General features: G+C 39.4%; 2 protein-coding genes across 3 annotated transcripts in view; one reads left to right on the top strand and one right to left on the bottom strand.

Moving 5' to 3' along the window:
- SNX24 (sorting nexin 24) overlaps nt 1-1072 on the top strand; it is a 68878-nt gene extending 67806 nt beyond the window's left edge. For both annotated transcript variants that reach the window (XM_026720439.2, XM_026720444.2), the window contains exon 7: nt 3-1072. In XM_026720439.2, coding sequence (XP_026576224.1) covers nt 3-73 — 71 coding nt within the window. In that variant the 3' untranslated portion in view covers nt 74-1072. The remainder of the gene's footprint in view (nt 1-2) is intronic.
- PPIC (peptidylprolyl isomerase C) lies at nt 949-18217 on the bottom strand. The gene is made up of 5 exons (XM_026720427.2): nt 18045-18217; nt 5723-5836; nt 4281-4374; nt 3400-3584; nt 949-2707 (listed from the first exon to the last, which is right to left on the bottom strand). Exons 1-5 carry the CDS (start codon nt 18153-18155, stop codon nt 2573-2575), a joined length of 639 nt encoding a protein of 212 aa, XP_026576212.1. The 5' UTR covers nt 18156-18217; the 3' UTR covers nt 949-2572.
- Nucleotides 18218-18498: the final 281 nt, after the last annotated feature.

Raw genomic sequence — 18498 nt, 5'->3', positions numbered from 1 at the left:
AGATGACTTTCCAAATGTAGTTGTTGAAGGCATTCTCCATGGATTGTTTTATCCTCACCTACAACCCAGGTAGAAAATGGGTTTCAATGGAAAATAATCGGAGTAAATTCAAATTATGTTCCTCAATGCAAAGTTTTGGAGGCATTTTCTTTTTAAAAAGTAAAAGTCAAAATACTGAAGCATGACATCCATACACGAAGATGGAACTTTTGGGGATTTTTTAATTGTATCACTAAAAATGGCTGCTTTTCAAGATTATGAATGGGGGGAAAATGCTACTCGGTTGAGCCTGTATACTAAACTCTGAATACTTAAATTTTAAAACAGCTGACAAATGCCAAATTACACTAACTTTCATCATGTATTTATAATTTTTGTGTCGGTGATAAATCATTATCCTAATTCTTTTGTCTCAGCATTGTATCCACTGCTGGCAGCGGATACATAAAATATAATAGCATGTATGACTACAAATGTAAGTTAAAAAATAACTACCAAAACTGGAGATGCAATATAAGCTCAGTGTATCAGTATTTCTGATGTTATATCACATGAGTATTATTTTAGGAATAGAGATGGGTATATTCTAGCAGTTTGGTTCAGTTTTAATTTATGTGATAAACTCAAGTGCAATGCTTTTATTAGCCTATGCTTAATATCATTTTGAAAATTTAATGTCTAACCTTTTGTAATAGAAATAATAATGAACATGATTAATAAAAATAATTAGCCAGTCCAAGGGCAGTTCAACTTCACTATCCTTTTTACAGCTCCTGGAATTTCCCCTAATTTTATGTGCTAAAAATTGAGCAATTTTCCGAAAGTTTGAGATGGAAGCACATAAAAAATGTACTCAAAACTATACCAATATACATTAACATAATTTAAGAATAAGAAACCATTAGCAGACCAGAGGAAAAAAATGAAAATAATGCTTCTGCCCAAATGTATGTTAAAAATCTGTCAATTTTAATTTCATCCCCAAAGGTTTGTCTATACTATCAACTGTGCAAATGAACATTGTTTCTCAACATGTGAAATTCAGAATAAAACCAAAAACACAGTGAAATAATGCACGTCTCTAAAAATGCTAATTTGTTGGTCATATGTCCATCCACCACTTTGTCAGTTTTGAGTATTTGTGCCGTAGCTGGGTAATATTGAGGATGGACCTGTAACATACTACACTGTTTAACATGGGGGATTCATGTCTAGTATAGCAATTATTACTCTGTGCCAATGGGTAGTTGGCATAGCAGAGCATGTTCTGGTTATCCCCTTCGAATACAGTTGCAGTCAAAGGTGTTTTCGTATCTCTCAGTTGTCCTGGCAGATCATTCTTGGGGCAGCGTTAGATTGGCCACTGGTATGAACTTTAACCAATGTTAAAATGACTTCCTGTGCCATTGGGGATTTTCCATCTTCTCTGTCAGCGATACTGTCAAACCTTATCAAGCAGTAGATATTATTGCTCAGAGAGGCAACAGCAGGTGCAGACAGTACATTCACATCCTCTTCAAAGCAGCTTTCCTGCCTTGGCTCCAAATACTGTGAACCTGTCAAGAAGAGACTTCTTAAAAATACCTTCATTTTTTGAAGTCCATTTGCCTGTTACCCAGGAGAGAATTTTCTCCAATGCTGAATAAAATTCAATTCCCCGTTTCGTTCAATCCCAACATTTTTCCACTGTCTTAAAACAAGTCTAGACTTTTATGATCAAGCCTTTCATTCTGAATTGGTTTAATAGTGATAGATTCATGTTTTTCTCCTTATTGTTAGCTGTAATGAATATGGGCAGAAATATGGAAAATAATTTATGACAATAAATGATACTCTTGTCTTCATTTATATTATTACTATTGTGTTAGGTATAGAAAATGAAAATATATTTACATCTTTTAAAACTAATTGGTCTGGATTAGTAAAAAAATATGCATGACAAAATAGAGCATTGCTTAAAACAGGTGGTTTTCACCGGTAGTTTAATATTTGTACATAAGGTAAGTAAACAAGACTTAAATGATAAAATTATAAAAATATGTAACTATAATAATGACATATTTTGCATTTTGACAAATTCAAACCAAAATTGGAAATGAAGTATTTTAATAAATGATATCTATGTATTGTTGAAAGGTATTTGTTATGTCAGTATAATTTGTTCAATTACATAGTAATTCTTTCTTGTCTATTTTCATATTAATAAATTAGGAAATCCACACAATATGTGCTAAAGAAGTGCCAGTTGAATTAGGAAGGTTTTTGTTCAGTTTTAAAATTACTATGCAAAGACATTAAAAATATTCATAAGACAAATGCTAATAAACAAAGAACAAGGGGCTATAAACAATTGTAGTATATACTGTAAAAACATCTCCGTGTCAATCTCTTTAAATCAACACTTATGAAATGTTTTACCCTAGAAAGGCAATAGCATAGCATTTCTTCATTTAATACGCACGTATTTTCTGTTACCTGCAAGGTCAAGTTGTACAGCTGCAAAGTATTTTCTGATAGAAGCCTCACACAATGATAACCAGACATGATTGCAGCTCAGTTGCTCCTATTTCTGTCAACTTCTCCAATCATCTACTTCAACCACAAAAGGTTCTTTTACATCTATTTTTCCACTGTTAATGATCATACAGTCCTGAAGAGGCTGGTCATAGTCATCTGTTGCCTGAAGTTCAATATCATGTACTACGGACTAAAGAGAGTGTGGCTTTTAATGAAAAGGAAAAACTAGGTATGAAACACAACAATAAATAAAACAGGTGCTACATTCTAAATTTTGTGATATTTTTCACTTTGGAGGTTTTAAATCTACATGCTCATCACCATGCAATCTATTTTTCTGTCCTAATTATTTCTACAACAAAGTAAACAGAAAGAAAGGGAATAAAAAAAGAAAAATAAAACAACTCCTTTACAATAAATTCCTCATTTCAAAGTTGTTTACATAAATGGCCTTTCAGTCAAAAAATCAACTCTGCATCACAGCTATGATCAGATGTAATGATAAGGCTTACATTCTAGAAGAAACTTAATATGAGAGAAAGCTGTCTCCTTTGCTGTAGCTCTGTACAACTTCTGAATCATTAAAAGAATATAAACACTATACGACCTACAATCTTATTGACAAATAAAACTAAAACCCTTCTTGGTATTTTGCAAAGGGAAGAAGGATAAGAAATTCTTTCTTGATTATGAAAATAAAACAACAGGTAATTATCACTAACTAGGAAATTACACAATCCTTGTTCCATCAATAAGATGCTTCTAAGCATTGTTAACTTTTCATTGGAAGTATGCAGTTGATACACTTTTAGAACCAAAGAAACTTACACTCAGAACAGTATTCTATTTCTAATAAATAAAACCATTTAAGATTTCACCCACCATTCCATCAATGACTTTTCCAAATACTACATGTTTTCCATCTAACCAGCCAGGCTTTGTTACAGCAATGAAGAACTGGGAGCCGTTAGTGTCTGGGCCGGAATTAGCCATGCTGACCCAACCAATGCCATAGTGCTTCAGTTTGAAGTTTTCATCAGGAAACCTATCTCCGTAGATGCTTCTTCCTAGATGAAAAAATACTGGTTTTCCTCAGAAGCAAGGCTATTAAAAGCATTGTTTAGAAAGTTTTACAATACAGGACTCTCACTGGTAGAGCTATGCAAAATGTATTCAACAGTGTAGTCAAATTAGCTTAAGGGAAATCGCTGCTAAGCAAACATTTAACAGTATGAGTAGATAGATATATGTGTGCAGATGTGTGTTTTAATACATACTGCATGATGTATGTACAGGATGATGCCCAGTTCAAAACTTTTATAGTATGTTATATTTAAAGAGAAATGTTTTTATTATTATAATATGCCATAGATAGATGGGTGGGTGGATGGATGGATGGATGAACAATAAGAGTGCATATGATATAGCTTGTTTATTCATTTATTTATATTTCATTGCTGTAGCCTTCCATCTCAATCAAGTGACTCTGACAGCAAACAGTGCAAAAACAATGAAAAACTGTCAAAAATAAACATACACAGCAATCAAGAGAATTATAACAATTGTCAGTAAAGCCAAGAAATGAGGCCCTTAATTCAGGACCAGATGGCTATATTTTTAAAGCCTCATGACAGGCCAATAAAGTTGAGCCTATTCTAATCTGTGAAGGATGGTCCAAAAGGCTGGGTCTACAACAGTCAAGACACATTTTCTAGTATTTGGACCTGGCAACATGAATATTTTCTTTAAAAAAGCAGTGTTACCTCCAGTGCCATCTCCAGCTGTAAAGTCACCACCTTGAATCATAAAATCTTTGATTACGCGATGAAATTTGCTTCCTTTATAACCAATTCCTTTCTAGAATTTAAAATGACACAGTTGCAGTTCAGCAAAGTTACTACAATTAATGATGGATGCAATTAAATATTTAACAAGACAAGTAGATTTAAATGAGTGGGAAAAATCAGAACATCCGGTTAGTGATAGTCAGATCTACCCACCCAAAGCTTAATTTTGACCAACTCTTTCTATATGAGATTCATTATTTTTCATCATTGTATTTTATTACATTTGGATGGCCGCTTGACTCTGTAACTTGGTAAATTGAATGCTGTGCCTTTGAACAGCCAACACTTTTCTCAAAAAGGTCAGATCACGGTTCTTTCAGTAAGAAGGGGTTTGTTTCCAAAAGAGGCCACCCAAAATCAACATTTATAATATTATAAACATATAATGATACTGCTGCTTGATGCTATGATGTATGATCTCTTTAGATTTTTTTTAAAGATCAAGCTCTAGAAAGTTTGAATTTTTGAATGACTGTTGTATAACTGCTTGTTTGAGACCAACAAAGGAGAACATTTGTAGCTCAGGGTTGAAATGAGGGAACCTTGGTGCTCTCTGAGGTTGTTTTCTTGCAGATGTTTCATTACCCAAACTAGATAATATCATCAGATAATATCATCTGATATTACCTAGTTTGGGTAATGAAACATCTGCAAGAAAACAACCAACCTCAGAGAGCACCAAGGACCGCTGCTTGTTTGAGAATCAAGTATGGGAACAAAACCTAATACGCACTCCAGACTGAACAACGAATCCTGCCATCAAAGAAAATCTTAGCAAATAATTATCTAGAGCAAAATCTTGAGAATTTGGGCTGGCTGTGTTGAGCAGCTTTTGCACATTCTAAGACTTCAACTTTTTAACTTCATATGTGTCTCTACATGAGGTCACACGAGACCCCCCCCCACTTTCCCACTGTAAATTTAGTACTGACAGATTTAGCTGGAGATCATCACAAGTCTCCAAACTTAAGAAAGATAAAAGAATTGTTCCTCACAGTAACTTGCTAAGGAACCCAATGCAATGACCAAATATGACAACCATTCATTGAAACTGAAGGGAAAGGCTTACTTTTTTTCTGATGATTATACTGCCATAACAAACCAGTTTCCACTTCTATTTACAAAGATTGAAATTTGGGGTTCGACAGACTAGCTTGCTATCCCCATGCATCAAACCAGTCAGGCCTGGACGATTTTCAAGACATCAACTCTGAACTGAAAAGAAAACCTTGAACTCTTGCTAGAAAATTATGGATCAGTCACTTCTAACATTAGATAAATAAGAACATTACTACTACTAAGCACATATATTTCTTTTCTCTTTTATATAAAAATTAAGCTTTTAAAAAAGCTCTTGCCTCTCCAGTTGCAAGTTTAATGAAGTTTTCTACTGTCTTCGGTACTACTTTTCCAAATAAGCCGATTACAATTCTTCCAGCATTTCTGTCACCAATCTGTATATCAAAAAAAACCTGGAAATTTTCAAAAGTGGAAAAAAGAATGTCAATATGATATATCATCATTAGGCTAGCCTATTTATATTAGTTATTTACTAGAAGATAAACAGCTGCATTCTAATGTGCTTTTCAGGATATAGAAGGAACTTTTCTAATCTTTGAGCAGCAAAAAGCTTTTTGGTTTATCATTTCTCCATATTTTCTCCCACTTCTCTGGACTATATTCATAGCATGGAGAATGTCCACTCTATCAGTCTCATGCTACCTATTTCTGAATGTAAAGAAATATTAGCTAAACTTGTTTTCCATCTTAACTATACATGTATGTAACCAAGGCTTATACTTTTATAACCTTCCTATATTATGACCTCAGGGCTGTGCTAGATGGATTACAAGTTAAGAAATATAACTATAAGTAAGCCATAGAGCCAAATGTAACAATTCCTGACTCCCTAACATAAATACTCTTCAATATCTAGCCATGCTTCCCAATACTCTAAGCTGTAAATCCTTTCCTTTATTTTTTTAAGTTTCTAATGAAGATTCAAAACTATGTGTCTATTCAGAACATTCAATTCTCACTGGACTGTGTTTGGGTAGTAAAGGGTTTTTTTGTTTATCCACTTAACAGAGTTTTAAAGAACAAACTTTTTCAAACTTCATTTGCATCAAAAGTTGCTATTTCTCAATGTTTCTCAGTGGTTCCATTTTGGTTCCTATCAGTAGTCAAGCTGTCCAAGTTCACTATTAAAGGAAAATGTCAGCCTTCAAGATTTTCTCCCTTTGCTTTGCATCTTTCGGCTGTCATAAGTAACAGGGGGAGGAGGGTGCAATGGTCATGGGAAGTGAGCTGGAGGTGTTACAAATCAGAACTGTATAAGCTGGGGGAGTAGATTCTTGCTTAGGTTTCTATCCTATGCTATGTGCAACTGCAACTCTTTATCAAAATATGTCAAGGTCAACGGAGACATGCCTCATCACCACCTGGAGATACCCACATGATGATATACGCAACTTTTAATTGGATGAGCCAATTGAACTATTGGGGGTGGAAACGTTGCCATTGCTTTGTATAGGTGATTTACGCACCCATTTTCTCAGATTCAGAATTCTTTTGTTGCTACTACTTGATTTCCAGGTATCTTTTCTCTGATTAAAGAAGTCTAAGTATTTCTATCTTGGATTTTGAATGGAGCACCAGCTGACATTATTCTGAATCTCCCCATTACCAGCCCACCCGGAGAATTAATAAATTTTCTTCCGAGGGGATCTGAACACAATGTCAAATCCAGCCAGCAACCAAGAAGACCTGGGAGCAGCTGGAGGACAAGATTCTTTGCTGTTAGAGGCAGCAGGGAAGCTGACTTGTTAGCAGAATTAAGTCTTGGCGAAAAACCCAAATGGTCTCTGGGAGTCGGCTGGAAGGATCCTGAGGAAAAGCCTCCTCCAGGAGTGACCACTATCCGTCAGCGTGGAAGAGAGGAACCATGGCAAGAGAAGGAAAGGAAGAATTTTCTACTAACTCAAGCCTTGCATCTTCTAAATGAAGCTATCGGAGAACCTCAAACTGATCAAAGGTATGAGGGAGAGAAGGGGGAGGCAACCCCAGCCAGAAGAATTAGAGCAGCCACCCCATAAATCAACCTGGGCTAACGCAACAGGCGGCAGCAGCCCAGGGGCCCCCAGTGGGGGGGAGTAATTGCCAGAAGACGTAGAACTCCAAAGGTGCCTCCATTGGAAGAAAATATGGGGGGGAGGGATCCCAAGGAGTTAGGATTTTTCCAGGTACAAGTCTGGAGTCATATAGAGGAATATGGAGGGGATTTTTCCTCAGAACCAGCCAAAATTAGATGTGTTACCAGGGCTCTGGAGGGAACAGCTGCAAAGTGGATAGTGACTTTGCATAATGATAATGCCCCTCAGCTAATGAATTATGATCTGTTCATGACTGCGCTGCGGGCCAGGTTTGAAGACCCACTTGCTGAACACAAGGCCAGGATTAGGATGAAGACCATAAATCGGGGCAGAGATCAGTGGCCAGCTACACCCAGAAATTTAGAGAGCTGGCGTGTCATATTCGAGGCTGGTCCCAGGGAGCCCTGATAGAAGCCTTTAAAGAGGGGTTGAATGAAGAGGTATATCAAAGCTGTATTGCCAGAAGAGACCCCAGTGAGCTGCAGCTGTGGTACGTGCTGGCAGCAGAGGTGGAAATTGATCTGACCTGAAAAAGACGCCGGGGGGCCTTGGTTGGAGCAAGTCCTCCCCCATCAGCTCTCGATAAGCCTCAAAACCTCAAAAGGGAGGAATGGCAGCAAAACCCAAGACCACTGCATGCTTCCGATGTGGGAAGGAAGGCCACCAGGCTGCAGACTGCTGTGGCAAGCTAGAGCCAAAGGGGGCGCCAGGAAGAGGAAGAAAACTTGAAAAAAAAACCAGCAAAGCCTTACGAAACGGCACTTAAAGTAGAGGAGGTTTTAGAGATCGCCCCTCCGAAAGGAGAGGAGCTGGGACCTCCCAATTTCCTCTGAAGAGAGTGAATCTGAATCGGAAGACAATTCACTTGTAAGTCCAAACAAGGGCCCTATGACCATTCCAGTGAGATTAAGGGTACCCACGTCGGGAGCTAAAGGGGAAATGCTGGCCTTGTTAGACTCTGGGTGCACAAGGTGGGTAATCAGCTCGGAGGTAGTAGAGAAAATGGGCTTAAGGCTCAAGACTTTAAAAACGGCCATAGCCTTTTGCCAGCTGGATGGATCGGTAGATGGGGACGGCCCTGCACATTTCATAACGGAACCAATAGAAATGACGATGGAGAAGCATAGAGAGACTTTGTGTTTTGTGTCTCCTGGGATGGAGCGCCCCCTAATACTGGGTTTGCCCTGGCTCCGGAAATGGAACCCTCACGTCGATTGGAGGAGAAGGTCATTGCGCATACATACTGACCAATGCCCAGAAGGGGAGGGGCAATCTCAACCGAAACTCAAGAATTCCACTGAGCTGGCCTCCACTGGCACCAGGAGCCTGAAGCGGGAGGAGAAAATTCCAGAGGAATATTGGGACTTAAAGGAAGTATTCAGTGAAAAGGTCTTGGATGAGCTTCCTCCCATCGCTCAACAGATTGTAGTATTGAAATTTTACCCGGGGTGAAACTCCCAAAACCGAAACTGTACTCGATGACACCGCAGGAGCTAGAAGAGCTGCAGTCATTTATCGATAAGAATTTGAGACGTGGTTTCATCCAACCTGCTAGACCCTGGGTAGCAGCCCCAGTATTGTTCCATGAAAAGACAGATGGCTCCCTTTGTTTATGTGTTGACTGCAGAAACCTCAACGCCATTTCGGTAGAGAACGTGTACCCCCTCCCCTTAATGAAGGATATGTTGGCCCACTTGGCCAAAGGGAAAATTTTTACAAAACTCGACTTGAGAAAAGCATACTACCGAGTTCGAATTAAGAAAGGGGATGAATGGAAAACTGCTTTTAACTGCCCCATGGGTTGTTCCCAATTCAACGTTCTTCCATTTGGCCTACAGGAGGCGCCTGCAGTATTCATGCAAATGATCAATCAGGTGTTGCATGAACATCTATACAAAGAGGTGTTGGTTTATCTTGATGATATTCTTATCTACATGGAGACTCGTGATGAACATGTGAAACTAGTGTGGTCAGTTCTGGAAAAACTTTGAGCTGCTGAGCTGTATGCAAAGTTGTCCAAGTGTGAATTCCACCAGGAAAAAATTGACTATTTAGGCTATCGCATCTCACATAATGGCATAGAAATGGATCTGGGGAAGGTTTGTGTCATTTTGGAATGGGCCCCTCCCCGCATCAGGAAACAACTCCAAAGTTTCTTGGGATTTGCTAATTTTTACCGTCAATTTATCCCTGCTTTTGCGAAGATTGCAATGCCTTTTGTAATCCAAGCCAATGCAAGTGACGTAGCAGTTGGGGCGGTTACCACAAGCAAACGAGACGGGGACTCTGCAACCGTGTGCATATACTTCCCGTAAACTAACTGAAACCGAAAGAAGACGGGCCATCTGGGAAAAAGAAGCTTTTGCAGTTCACTGGGCTCTGTTAACCTGGAGGCATTTCTTAGAAGGGGCGAAACACCCATTTGAGGTGTGGACGGATCATAAAAATTTGGAGGCTTTAAAAACGCCTCAGAAGTTGTCTCCCAAGCAAGTTTGCTGGGCTCAGTACTTTAAACGCTTTAATTTTTCATTGAAGTCCATTCCAGGGGAGAAGAACTTCATGGCGGATGCTTTATCTAGATTACCTCAATATAATACTGCTCGCCAAGAAGTAGTACGGCTTATTGTCCCAGCCAAACAGTTGGCAGCTCCAGTGGTTACCAGAGCCCAGAAGAAGAAGGAGGTTGATTTATCAAATGATTTGACTGCACAATTAAGAGATGCTCAAAAACTTGATGATTGGTTCCTTGCTCACTCAAATAACTATATGGTTAGAGATGGATTGGCATGGGTGGGGGCCAAATTATATGTGCCAGCGAAGCTGAGAAACCAAATATTACAGCAAACTCATGACTCTAAAGCTGCTGGACATTTTGGATTCGTGAAAATCTTAACAGTTGGTTAAAAGGCAGTTTTGGTGGCCTACCTTGAAAAAGGACATTGAGACTTATGTGGTTAGCTGTCCTATCTGTGCGTCAGCCAAACGGCCTCCTGGTAAACCAGCAGGCTTACTACAAAATGTGGCAAGACCAACGGCTCCATGGAAGGAAATTTCTATGGATTTTATAGTGGAATTACCTGAAAGTGGGGGGAATACATTTGGGTAGTAACCGATTTGTTTTCCAAACAAGTACATTTCATACCTTGTCCGAAAATCCCATCTGCAAAAACGTTGGCTAAACTGTTTATTTTACATATCTACAGGTTACATGGGCTTCCTGAATGCATAATCTCAGACAGGGGTGTCCAGTTTACCTCAAACTTTTGGAAGGAGTTCCTGAAGTTATTGGGCTCCGCCCAGGGCTTAAGCTCCGCCCACCACCCACAAACCAATGGGGCTTGTGAGAGGACTAACTCGGTGTTGGAACAATATCTTCGATGTTATATAAATTATCAGCAAGATAATTGGGCTGACTTATTGCCATTCGCTGAGGTGGCATATAATAATTCGGTACATAGTAGTACTGGGTTTACTCTGTTTAAAGTGGCTTCGGGACAAGACTTTGTACCCATACCTGAGCTTCCACGGGAGAAACCTAACATTCAGTCATTAGATGAATGGATAACACAGTTCCAGCTTACCTGGCCAATTACCTGTAAAGCATTAGATGATGCTCATCAAGCTCATAAAAAATTTGTAGACAAAAAGAGAACTCCACAAAAACCATATCAAGTGGGTGACAAGGTCTTTTTATCCATCAGATATTTGCAGACCACACAAATGTCAAAAAAGCTTGGACCTAAGTATATTGGACCCTTCTTGATTGAACGAATTGTGAACCCTGTGGCAGTCCAACCAAAAACTCTTCGACGGATCCACCCTGTTTTCCATGTTAGTTTATTAAAACCTAAACATACCTCTGACTTGAGACCAACTCAGGTTAAGCGCTCTGTACCATTACTAATTGAAGCTGAACAACATTTTGAAGTTAAAGAAATTTTGGATTCTCGAAAACGAAGGGGTCGACTCCAATATTTGCTTGCTTGAAACATTTTCCTCCTTCCCAGGCTGAGTGGGTGAATGAGAAGGATGTTAGAGCTCCTACACTTATCAAGGCATTTTGTACTAAATATCCTGATAAACCCTAAAAATTAGCATGATGCTGTTACATATGTATTTTCTATTACCTTCTATTTTTACCTTTTTTTAAGACTAACGTCTCTTTTTTAGGAGGGCCGAATGCCAGCCTTCAAGATTTTCTCCCTTTGCTTTGCATCTTTCGGCTGTCATAAGTAACAGGGGGAGGAGGGGGCAATGGTCATGGGAAGTGAGCTGGAGGTGTTACAAAGCAGAACTGTATAAGCTGGGGGGGGTAGATTCTTGCTTAGGTTTCTATCCTATGCTATGTGCAGCTGCAACTCTTTATCAAAATATGTCAAGGTCAACAGAGGCCTCATCACCAGCTGGAGATACCCACATGATGATATACACAACTTTTAATTGGGTGAGCCAATTGAACTTTTGGGGGTGGGAACGTTGCCATTGCTTTGTATAGGTGATTTACGCACCCATTTTCTCAGATTCAGAATTCTTTTGTTGCTACCACTTGATTTCCAGATATCTTTTCTCTGATTAAAGGAGTCTTAAGTATTTCTTTCTTGGATTTTGAATGGAGCACCAGCTGACAGAAACAATATTCAGTTATTTCAGTTATTATAAAAGATCACAATTGAGCCCAAAATTTATGCTGTTAAGTGAGACATTTGTTATGTGAGTTTTGCCCCATTTTACAATCTTTCTTGCCACAATTGCTAAGTGAATCACTGCAGTTGTTAAATTAGTAACACAGTTGTTAAGTAACTCTGGCTTCCCCATTGGCTTTGCCTGTCAGAAGTTTGCAAAAGCTGATTACATGACCCAGGACATGGCAACTCTCATAAATATGAACCAGTTGCCAAGCATCTGAATTTTGATCACAAAACCCCGGGGGCTGCTGCAGTGCCCGGAAGTGTGAAAAAATGGTCATAAGTCACTTTTTTTCAGTGCTGTTCACTAAACAAACTGTTGTAAATCGAGGACTACCTGTATTAAGTGACAATGATTTTTCACTTAACACACAACTACTTAGTTTAAATGTTATGATTTAGAGAGGGAAAACACTACAAGTTTTTCCTTTAAAAATAAATTAAAACGGCAATTAAAAACCACACTGTTACCTAGTGAATACATATCCTACCCAACTACACAGGATGTTGCACATAATTTTATTTCTCAAAACTACCTGCCTTTCCTACACATCATGGTCCTAGCAAAAGCTAAGAAGTTACCTGAGGAGCCATCTTGTCCCAATTACCTCAGTAGATCCCATCAGGCAGACAGGAGTATTTAGGTACCTCATCAATTTAATATTTTTTACTGGTGGGGTCTCTGCCACTGCCCCACCCCCATGCAATATCTTTCCCCCAGAGGTGTGGTTGGTACTCATTTCTTTTGATTTTCTGAAAGAGCGGGAAGACTTGGCCCTGCCCTTTGGCATAAGGATCGAAGACGGGGTTCATGAAGACCTCCCACTGGGATGCTTAAGGGCTGAAGGCACTCCCTACCATCTTTTAACTTGAATGGTTTTTATTCTGTTCTTCACTTTGTTTTAATTTAGTTTTTAATTATGTCTCTTTTATACAGTTTTATGGATTCTATTTGTAAACTGCCCAGAGTCATTTGGATGGTGAGATCGGCTGTATTTTAAAGTATTTATAAAATGAGATTCAAGCTTCACTGACTGTCCATTGGCTAGAAAGCAATACACTGAAGAATATTAAGCCATGATGGATGAGCTTTGTTAATTGATACCAGAATGTCAATCTTTTTAAGATCATGGTTTCCACTGGGGTATGATCTCATAATGTCTGTCCTAAGCTCTCTTTCAGAAATATGTTAGGAAAGCAGAACAGGAAGGAGGGGTGGCAAAGCAGAGAAATGATTCAGGTTTCAGGACTCCAGAATTAGAACCTGGAGTTAAAAGTAGGGGCTCTTGAGTTTGGAAGCACAGATGGTTATATGATTACATTAACTGCATATGCTGCAACACAGGTATAAACATTAAGTGATATTAAAGAATGCATAAATATATCCATGATTCTATTATGCTTTTCTTTTAAATGTCTACTTCAAGAAAAATCAGGATTCCTCATCAACTGGTCTTGATCTGATACCTATTGAAGCTTACTATTTATTATAGTGACTAACTCTACACAGTAAGGGAATTACAAATCCTCCTATCATCTGTGGATTGTCAAATGTTAGAACACACCTGGCTTTTGTTCTTTTTTGCTCCAGCTAAATAACCAAGGCATAATGGTATCCCATATTTCTACATAAAATAAAACTACTGCCCAATGGACTAATTAAATAATATAAATATTGAGAATAATATAAATATTTAGACAATTAGTAAAAAAAAAAAAAGCCTGCTACTTCAGGTCTCTTTACCAAGGTTTGTTAATAACAAGAAATATATTTGTCTTTATATATTCAATTTCTATAGCACACCATCTCAACAAAGAAACTATGGGTTGCTTACATTATGTTTGCGTTATCTCATTTTTAATTAAAAAAACCACTAGTGTAATTTTTTTAATAATTAATTTAACAGCATTGTATTATACAAGGGTGACACCAAGCAGTAAAAGATTTTCACTAAGCATGATTATGAACAGAAGCAATGAATAACCTATGGCAGTGGTGGCTAACCTTTCTGGGCTCCTGTGGCAAAAATTGTGAATGTACTTGCATGTTCATCTTTGCATGCCAGCACTCAGAAGGCAATGCGTGCATCCCACCCTCCCTATGCATGTGTGTGCAATCCCCATCCCACCCCTCCAGCCGCTCCCTTACCTGCACTGCGCTTCAGCTGATTTTCGGCCGGCTTGAGGCCTTATTCAGCCTCCCAGAGGCTTGAGGAAGGCTTCTGCAGGCAGAAACTAGGCCCGTTTCATCACTTCTGGTATTTCCGGAAAAACAGAAAGTGATGAAACAGGCCTAGTTTTTGGCCTGAAAAACCTGCAGAAGCCTTCCTCCTCAAGCCTCCAAGAGGCCGAAAAAGGCCTCAAACCGGCCAAAAATCAGCTGTGAGGCATGTACATGCGCAGTGAGGTAAGTTTGCAGCTTGTGCACCAGCACAAATGGCTCTGCATGCCACCTGTGACATGCATGCCATAGGTTCGCCATCACAGACCTATGGGCTTAAAATATAAAAATATATTTTGAAACCATACTTGCTATTGGCTTCATGAGCATAGGCAAATAGGAACAAATTTTTGTATATTCTTTTTGGCGCTCCATTCACACTCTATCCAATCCACTGAGATACAAAGCAAGAGCAGTTAAGAGAAAAGTAGCAAATATTACTTTGCTTCGTTGCAAACTTTTTTTTTTGGCAAATACTATACACTTCTAGAGAAGTGGATAATAAATACATAATCCATGCAGGACCAGAGTCACTTCTTGTCTAAAATTCTCCTCTTCTACCATGAAATTTAATAAAGTAAAAACAAATTGACAGGAAACTACTCTTTCAGGGCAAACAAATTTTAAGAAAAACCAAGAATAGTATTTTTTTAAGTGGTAAGGTTAGAAACCTATCTTTGGGAGGTAGGGCTGCTCAAGATTTTTCCTTGCTTCTTGTTCTTAACATGTAAAAACATTCTGTAGAAGTATATGAAGAGACACATCTTAAGAAATAATTTGAAAGCATGAAAGCAAAAAGGCTTGTTCCTTTCATCTTGTTAAGCAGCCGTCACTAAACACTGTTAACAAATTATATTGATAAATCTTGGTGTGGGTTCCTCTGTTCATATACACACATGCACACTGAAAGAATAATCTGAGACAAGTAAATTTAAAATTATTGACCTTACATTTACCTATTTTCTTCATAATTATATTGTCTTCTTTAAATTTTAAGGGATGTGCATTTAAGGGATAAATCTTCCAGTCACAATTTCCAATGTTGTATGGCCTTAAGAAAGTCTACAGTCTTTAACCCAAATTCGACTGTAAGGTCACAGTATAACTACTACATGCCTCCAGAAGATTGATGCTTTAAAACAGATCAATGATATGTATCCAACAACGATCTTCCTCTAACTATAAAAACTTGATTCTTCCTCTATAGGAAGTATTTATCTCAAGTTCATTCCAGTTCCTTCATCCACAAACATATTCACACAGGGTCCTCACTACTGACTTCAAGTGTCATTTGACTTCAAGTATCAGCCATTACTAAAGCAATGTATAATGTAACGTAAATAATTATAAAAAAGATGTTGAGACTCTAGAATAAGTGCAGAGAAGAGCAACCAGGATGATTAAGGGACTGGATACTAAGGCATATGAAGAACGGTTATAGGAACTGGGCTTGGCTAGTCTAGGGAAGAGAAGGACCAGTGGAAACATGATAGCAGTCTTTCAATATTTGACAGGCTGCCACAGAGAGGAAGGAGTCAAGCTATTTTCTAAAGCGCCTGTAGGCCAGACAAGGAATAATGGATGGAAACTGAACAAGGAGAAGTTTAATCTGGAAATAAGGAGAAACTTTCTGACAGTTAGAACAACCAACCAATGGAACAGCTTGCCCTCGGAAGTTGTGGGAGTGTCATCACTTGAGACCTTCAAGAAGAGATTGGACTGCCATTTGTCAGAAATGGTGTAGGGTCTCCCACTTGGGGGGGGGGGGTTGGACTAGATGACCTAAAAGGTCCCTTCCAACTCTGATTATCTGTATCTAATGTAAAGCCTGCCCTCGTTAATGTTATTTCAGTGGAACAATACTTTAATGCTTCTAGAATGTACTAAAGCTCATTCTCTCTATCCACTAATTGCAGTACAAAAAAAATACCACAGACATGGCCAACATTTATCTTTAGCTATTTTGGATGTAAGTCTTAATGTATGAACATTGTATAACATATCATTAATAAAACAGATGATGACAAAATTATGGACTGGAATCTTTCCAGCTCTTACTGACCAAGTTGTAGCCCTTTGTTTTGGAAATGGGAATAGCTCTTTCTGCATGGAAAATTAAGTTAAACTGGAGGGTGGGGGAGACTGGACTGTACCAACTGTCTATTAGTGGTTCTGACACTAATCAGTGTGCTATAGTTCTTTCTACTGTTCCTGATAACAAGCATCAGATGACTCCATTTATATTATTTTTGGGGTGGAGTACTCCATTTTGAATACTCCATGGGCTACCTCAGATACTGATTGCTATAGCTTTTTCCTGCCAACTGTCCTTCCTTGCAATAGATATGATTTGAAAGTGTATGTGAAATTGGCAAGATGTTTGCCAATTTCCTATTCTAGCCCTAGCAAAAGGAAGATAAGTAGACCTGTGTACAAAGAGATCTCATCCTATAGGCCAGTAGGATGGAGGACACACTCTGGAATGAAGCAAGAGGGTGTTATCTTAGCATAGTCCTTCTCACTTATTCTACACCCCTCTTCTGTTCCACTGACCTGGTCAGCTATACTATTTTTTGACACATCTATACTGTTCTTCCAGTAAGCGGAAATAGCCCAGGTACCTATAACCTTAACAAAGATATGCAGGAACTGTTAAGAAAGAAAAAAAAAGAGAACTTGGTTCTGAGAGAGAGGAAAGCCTAAGAAATTAAAAATAATCCTTACTCTGTTTGATGTGAAGGAGAACAAAGAAAAACTTTGGCAAACTACAAAATTCTGTGGCTGTTGTTTACAAGAACAAAGTACAGGTAGTCCTCGAGTTATGACCACAACTGAACCCAAAAGTTATGTCAGCCAATCTTTAAAAAGTCTAATGCCTCCATTCTGGTGTCCCATGCTCTTCCAAATCATTCTACTACATCTTGAGGACAGCAGTACTGACCTTACACAAAAGCAGTACTGCATTACACAAAAGCAAAAGTTACCCATTACTGGGAAGATGGTGGTCAAATGACAAAGTCAATGAAGGCACAAGAGGGATGGGCAGAGAGGAATATAAAATTGGTGCAGATAAGATCACCTTTATTGTCATTTTTTACAGTGGGCACCCTGGCACATATTAAAAGTGAAATTCTGTTGCCTGTTCTCAAAATGCTCACATATACATAACACACATTTAGACATGCTATGTACATACATACGTATATATATATCTACACCCATACATACAAATACATACAAATCCTGGTCCATCTTGAATGCTCAGCGGAAAGAGAAAGCCTGAGAGTTCATAAGGTTGATACTGCATGGAAGGGGAAAAAAACAAACCTGCATGCTACTGTCCAGGTTTCTGCAATTCAAGCGGGGTTTTGCAGTTGCCTCTACAAAACCTTACAGATCGTGAATGAGGAATAAGGCCGGGGGAGGGTGGGGGGAGTAAAAGAAACAAGCCAGAATGGGGAAACGCCTCGGAAACCGTCGAGGCGAAGCACACCGCACGGCAGAAAGGCTTTAAGCTCCCAAAGTTAACTTTTCAACCTCTGCAACGAGAAGGGAGATGGGAAGGGGAGGGACCGATCCCTCCTGCACTCTCCTGATCCTCTCACTTCAGGGCGATAGTCACCTTAGCGGTCACGGTTGGTCCTCGCTTTCGGACGGCGTCGGCCCCCGGAAGGCGCTCCCAGGCGCCCCAGAAAAGACACAGGAGCAGCAATCGCGGCGCCAAGCGGCCCATCCTCCAGTCCTCTCCGCGACGGGCCAGCGCCTGCGCGGCTCTCCCTCGCGGCTGACACTGTGGCAGGGGCGGAGCAGTGCGGAGGGAAAGGCGGGGATGGTGCCTCCAGTTGCGAAGGGGCCGGTTCCCATGCTTTCTGTTCCGCGGGGGGCTGCGGCAGATGGCCTATGTGCCTGGCCTAGGGGAGTGGGGTCCCGGTGGTTGCCGGCTGAGGGTGCGCGTGTGGAGCTCCGGCGTTCAGCTTTGAACGTCTTTCAAATGCCATGTTAGCTGCGGGTGGGGGGACGGGGGGGGTGACGACTTGTGGATCTGAGGATTAAAATTATTAGAGCTAGAATTAGGG

The sequence above is a fragment of the Pseudonaja textilis genome, chromosome 2 (genome assembly GCF_049901715.1).
Source record: "Pseudonaja textilis isolate UNSWEBS1 chromosome 2, rPseTex1.2, whole genome shotgun sequence".
NCBI lineage: Eukaryota > Metazoa > Chordata > Lepidosauria > Squamata > Elapidae > Pseudonaja > Pseudonaja textilis.
This window is presented reverse-complemented; position numbering and strand designations above follow the sequence as displayed.